This window comes from Tetrao urogallus (genome assembly GCF_951394365.1).
Source record: "Tetrao urogallus genome assembly, chromosome: 12".
Taxonomy (NCBI): domain Eukaryota; kingdom Metazoa; phylum Chordata; class Aves; order Galliformes; family Phasianidae; genus Tetrao; species Tetrao urogallus.
In genome coordinates, this window is record NC_136825.1 from 8,679,570 (window position 1) to 8,686,100 (window position 6,531).

At 46.1% G+C, this 6,531-nt stretch overlaps 1 protein-coding gene across 1 annotated transcript; it reads right to left on the minus strand.

Annotated features, from left to right (window-relative positions):
* Positions 1–1,794: 1,794 nt before the first annotated feature.
* Positions 1,795–4,671, minus strand: RRAD (RRAD, Ras related glycolysis inhibitor and calcium channel regulator; the record flags this gene model as incomplete). The annotated part of the gene is made up of 4 exons (XM_079541480.1): positions 1,795–2,072; positions 3,454–3,658; positions 4,138–4,211; positions 4,317–4,671. The coding sequence occupies 4 exons, from the start codon at positions 4,669–4,671 to the stop codon at positions 1,795–1,797; spliced, it is 912 nt and encodes a 303-aa protein (XP_079397606.1).
* Positions 4,672–6,531: the final 1,860 nt, after the last annotated feature.

A 6,531-nucleotide genomic window follows, 5' to 3' on the forward strand; every position in this document is an offset into this window, starting at 1 on the left:
GGCAGAATCACTTGCTTTGGACCTCACTCAGGTCACAAAGCAAACACCTCTCTTCACAAGAAAACTAATATGACCTGTTAGCAGCAACATACACTGAAGCCAATAGCTAGCTGCCCCAGCAGCACATCAGGAGGCTAAGCCCATGCGGAGTTGTTTGTTCAAGTTCAGGGAAGCTCACACTGAGGTGTAACAGCTGATGCTATTTGTCTGCTGCATGGGAAGGGCTAGCCTCTGTAAGATCATGCAAAGAACCCCCAGTAAGTGGAACAATCTCTTTAAATAGCTAGACTCAGCTAAGGGGAGTGGAAAGAGAGGGAACTTGTGTTTTATTGACTGTGAGAACTGAGCTTATGGAAGAATTTAAAGATAATGTATCCTTTATAGAGGAATTTATAAAGCATATGCAGTCAGCCTAATTTATTTGCTAAGGCATGACTGATGTTTAAATTCATGAATAGTAAATTGGTAAAAGTCAGGGTAACACATTAATTATAACACAGGACTTGAAAACTGTGGCAGTGCTGCAGGCCACAGTAGCCCACAGCTGGAGTCTTTCAGAACTCTTTCAGACAGTCTTGCCAGGCTTCTTTGAAATTCCCAAAGCCACTGAAAGGTATTTACAGGCTTGGGAATAGATGAGAAAATTACATTGCTCCCAAAAAAGGAAAACAAAGAAATGAGAAACAAGATGCAAACAACAAGCAACAACAAAAACACACATTTTCTCATTGGCTTTCATACAGGCCTTCAAACCTGGAGAGGTTTGAAGAGTAAGAGTACTGAAAAGAGTACTTGGAGAGTAAGAAACTGAACATTACAGGTTTCAATTCACCAGCATGGACAAAAACCTAACAAACTAAAGATATTATTTAGAGGTCTGCTTCTGCTAAAGCTGACAAGAGTAGCAGGTTGAAGATGAGCCATAACATCAAGATATGCCTTTCCAATGCCAGCTGCTGTAATAGGGTATTCATAAGAGCAGGAATTCCTTAAAAGAACTGTCTGCTGAAGAACAGGACAGTATTCCTGATTCATTTCATTCCAGAACTGCAATACACATATCTGCATAGATCACTTGCAGTCTGTAATTAATGTTTTATACAGTGAAAAAAGGGATCACTATAAAAATACTGCTCTGTCATTCTTTATCCATACTATGAAAAAAGCACAGTTTATTATAACAGGAAATAATACTTTATTATAAAATCTGCATGTAAACAAGTAACAAATTAATTGAATAACAGGTAATGGAAGTGCAAATTAACTTCATAAACTGATATCTGTTCCATATTTAACTATATATATATATATAAATATGTTTTCCTTCCATTCTAATGTGGTTCTATTTCCTCCCATCCCACATTTAAATTTAAAAAGATTTATCATTGCTTACTTTATACTAAAAAGAGTGTACGAGCCTGCGTACAAGTTTAAATTTTGCTCTGCAAACGAGGCAAGTCTGTGGTGACACTTATCATCCTTTCTTATCTTTGCATCTCTGGTATCCACAGGACAAGAGGATGTATGCAACATATATACATAGTGAAAATGTGGGCATGTCAAGCCACTTAATTAAAGTTAGTTCATTTACTTGTATATATTAAAACAAACCATTCATCAATGAAGCCAACACTGTAAGGTAACATCCAGACTTGCTTGTGCACCTTAAGGCAGTAATGAGAGTCTCAATTGATGAGTCATTGTTTTATCACCATGAGGGTCATCCACGTACTTCTCAACAGCCAAATGCTTGTTCACCTCCAACATGGCAATATCTGACCTTGCTGGAAGCTTCTAAAGCACAGATAAGTCATGGCAAGACTTAGATTTTGCTTTGAAAGCCATCTTCTTGTTATTCTTTGCCACAATTCTCCCAAGAAATCGCTTTGCCTTTTTGCCTATGCTTTCTCTTCTTTTTGTGTTGGCCATTCTCCTGGCGTTGTCTTCTTTACTGTCTTTGCGAAGTCTGATTTGCCGAACAATACCTTCAAACAGGTCCTTGACATTATGATGAAGAGCAGCTGAGGTCTCAATGAACTTGCAGTCAAACACAACAGCACAGGCCCGTCCCTCTGAATGGAAAGAAAAGAAGGGAGATGAGTGGAGACTGACATTTTCTCTTCATATGTTCTAGCAGGAAAAAAATGGGTTAGCTTAAAAAGAAAGTGTCTTCAACACCAAAGAGCTTTATTACACAGCAGTAAATTATATTTGCAGTCCTGGTTTTATCCCCTTACTTTTCACTCTTTTGTTGTGGTGTGTTCAGAAATCTCACTTGACCAGCAATGCTGACTGTAAGGCAAAAATAGCCCTATAGGTAGACCATTCCACTATCATTTAAGATCTGTAGCTGATTTAAGGGAGGGACTTGATGCATGCTTGCTGTTCAATAGGAGAGACAGTGAGGTACAGAAAGAAGAGCTAGTTGCTGCTTCTTGTGGAAGTTATTGAGCAATCAACACCTCAGCCTTACTGTAAGAAGTGAGAGTCTTCCACATCAGGCACAGATGAAGCTGATGCAGGTCAAAAGGTCAGGTCAGTATATAAATTACAGCAGAGATCATAATGTTGCCAACTAATGGATTTGATTAGGACGGCATTCAAAATAGACAATGCTGTGTCCCCAGTGTTCCAGGGGTAAACATGTAACCCTGGAACATTGCTGCATAGCAAGTTTCCATGTCCACCTCGTGGCCAGTAATGACAAAGCTGCCAGCCTGAGTAAAACAATGTCACTTCTAGGACAGGTGAACTATGCACTGCCACCAGCCTGCAAAGAATGAGAATCTCCTGATGAACTCCAGTCAATTCCCTGAGCAGGCATTTTACACAAGAAGTATGCCAGAACCAGACAGCAAGAAATGGTTCTTCAGCACCAAGACCACTATTCTTCCCAGGGGAAGGAAAAATAAATTTTAAATACATGAAATCAATACTTGGCAGTTGTTACTGTACTCAGTTGCTGAAATGCACAATGGAACAGAAAATTCTCACTGACCACAGCTGTAGATGACATACAAAAAGCCTGTATGAGCCTAGTGTCTCCACCTCTCCTCAAACGTGATAGAATCACTTCTAGAGGATAGGGCTGTACTGTTACTGTGGGATCACCATCAAAGACTGCCTGGCTTCTATGACATGGCACTCCTGTCCCTTATGTAGGCTATCAAATCTTGAGACTAGCAACTGTACAGTAAAACTCCACAGCTTCAGCCTTGCAGCTCTGAAGCTGTGTGCTTCCTGTACTGCAGTTCAGAGCCCAGCTCTATGTATGAGTCTTCCCTCACTGTTTTCCATGATCCCCAGTGTGAACCAGCTGGCTTGATTTCTCTGGTGTGCCTCCAGTCATACATTTTTCTACATCAAACCCGGACCAGCTCTGTTGATTACGATCCTCTGCTGCCTTTGCTAGTAATAATTTAGACATTCTTATATAAATGAATAGTTTCTTACCATCGACTGAGACTTCCCGAGACCTGACCAGGTCACTCTTATTGCCCACAAGAATAATAGGAATGTCTTCTGTTTGTCTTGCTCTTCTTAGTTGGATCCTTAGTTCGGAGGCTTTTTCAAAACTAACTTTGTCTGTCACTGAATAGACAATGATGTAGGCATCTCCCATCTTCATGCAGTGGTTCTGGAGCCATTGGCTGTCATCCTAAAACAAAAGGAGGCAAATAGATTTACTGCATTGAAAAAGATATTTGACACTGTCTAGTTAATGATTTAAGTATTGTGAACACCTGAAAGATACTTTTGTTAGCTTTATCTATTTACAAACAGCAAAAGTAAACCAGCCTACAAGAAGTTTTCTTAAAATCTTATTGTTTCTAGAAACAATACCAGGTCTGCACCAATCAGATCATCAGTCTCTAATTTTACAAGAATTCCCCAGGGCTGCCAATGTAAGCTTTATTCAAAGCACTGAGGGATTCGCAGCCCAAGCCTAGCCTAGCTTCTAAACTGCTAATCTAGCTACGAAAAATAATTGCAAGGCAGAATAAAGGCAGCATGATTTCCTTTCAATGCTGCGCATCCGACAATAAGTAGCCAAACAGAGCCGTTCCATCGCTACATGTTTTTGGAATAAACCGCCGACTGCTCCATAAAGAAAAAGTATCTTCGAGCTGCAAGTACCTGTTCCCAGATATCGAACACCACGAGAGACGCTTCTTCTCCATCGACCATAATCGATCTGTCGTACGTGTTTCCTGGAGGAAAGACAGTGCTCGTTAAAGCGCCGTCACCCCGCGCCCGGCCGCCCACCGCGCCCGTGCCGCTCCGGACTGGGAGCCTCGCACCGCCCGCGCCCTCACCGGCTTCCTCCGCCTCCGCGCCGTCCTCTACGCCGCCGAAGATGCGGGCCAGGCTGGTCTTGCCGACGCCGTGTTCGCCCAGCAGGATCACCTTGTAGAGGCTGCCGTCCGAGTCGCTGCCCGAGGAGATGACGGAGTCGGAGGAGTCGGAGGCCCAGCTCTCCCGGTGCGCCTCGCCGGGGCTGTACGAGGTGCAGCGCACCAGGCCCGACAGCTCGTCCTGCGGCAGGGCGGCCCGCAGGTCCCGCTCGTCCACCGGCATGCTGCGCCGGTGCAGGTGCTGGTGTGCGGAGAAAGGCATGCTGCCTCGCCGCTTGTCCAGGTAGCGCAGCTTGTCTCCGCGGTTCAGAGTCATGGGGACGCCGGGCTGCGAACGTGGAGGAAAGAAAAGCCGTCAGAGCCCCGCGCTCCGGTCCCGCGCCGCCGGGGAGCGCCGCCGGATCCCGCTCGCCTTACCTCGCCGCTCGGAGGGAGGCCGTGAGGGATTCCCCGCGAATGCCGCTGCCTTCGCCGCCTCGCCTCTATTTATGGCTGTGACGCCCGGCCCTCCCCGCCGTGACGCGCGCCGCGCGGCTGCCTGCCGGCGCCCGTGGGCTGCCGCGTCCGCCCACGGAGCCTCAGCGCGCGGCGAAGCGGCACGGCGCGGCGGGGGCGGGGAGCCCGGCGCGGGGAGCCCCGGCGGGGGCAGGCCCCCCCCCTCGCGCCCCCTCCTCCCCAGGAGGAGCCGCCGGTGCCCTCCGCGACGGGAAGGGAGGGGAACCCCGCGTCGGAGGGAACCCCGGCCGTGCCCGGCCCCGCCCGGGTTTTGCTTTCCCGAGGCTGCGCCGAGGGAAAACTGAACACGGGGCTGGCGATGTACGCGGGCAGGTCTCCTCGGCTCGTGGTGCCCTATGCCGTGGCTCAGGAGCCGTTATTGTCTACGGTATTGTTAGGAAGAACGTTTGCAAGCGTGCAAAATTGGCATAACTTCGTGCTTGGATTACTTAATGTTCAGGAGAGGGTGAGGGGAAAAGCCCCCGTGCTAGATGCTGTGACGGCACGATACAAACGCTTGCTGCGTGCCGCGTTAACGGTTTCAGAAGCTGATTTAAAACATAAAGGTCAAATTCTTCCCTCGATTTCACCTGAGCAGCAAAAGTGAGGCTGTGAAGGTTTTATCTTAAGTAGCACAGTCATTACCGTGTGATCAAGTGAGGAAAGGGCCGAGCAGATAGCTACGCTGGCGTGCTGAATGGCTCACCGCAGCACCGTGCACACAGTTTATTGTTTTCTTAGCAACCGCGACGCGGTGGACATCTTACAGCCAAAATAGCCCTGGCTCCAGCTCCCAGAAGATTACAGCCTGGTCAGTGCGGGAAAATCCCTGTGACTTGGTGTAGGGACCGTTGCCATCAGATTAGTGAATGCTTAAGGTAATAAATCAGCTGCTGAAATAAGGTTGAAGAAGGCAAGGAGATAGGGAGCTGATGGAAAGTAATAAATGGACACATAGAAATCAGGTAAAGGAAAGAAGGTCTCTGGGCTGAGCTGAGCAGTTGCATGGACAATAAAATACTACACAGCGACTGAGAAACATCTTTTCCTTATAATGTCCACTTTGTGAGGCTACTCAACTGCGACAAGAGAAACACATAACAGCTCTAAAGGGTCTGGCTCCAGGAAATAGATGTTTTTTTTCCTATGAAAGCAAGTGAATGTTTTCTTATTTTCAGGAGCTAATTATAACTCCAGTCCATGCTCTTGGGATGGCTTTGACCGCTTTGCCCTGATAACTGCAGTTTAAAGTGTTAATGTGGCAGTTAAAGATCACGGAGTGCTTGCAGCGCTCTCAGCCTGTCCCTCAGAACAGCACCGAAATAGCCGCGTCAGTTCCAATCGTCGGTCTGGTTGTTAGAAGCAGTGAGTGCTTCAGTGAAATGAACAGAACACATTGCCGTGGTTTACATTTTAAATCATATTTAAACAAATTAGCAATAGCATTTGAAATGCATGTTGGTTACTTAATTTGGATAATCCGAAATCTAGCAAACCGCATCAATTAATCTGTGTTTTTACTCAGCCAAGTGGGTAAATATACTTCCAGAAATGTTTTTTCTTCAGTTAACTTTAAAAAAATTGAATATTTCTGCCAAAAATTCTCACCTGGAAATACTAAGTGGTTTTATGAATTTTTTGGACCAGTCTGTCCTGCTGGCTTCACTGTGTGTCAGGGCCA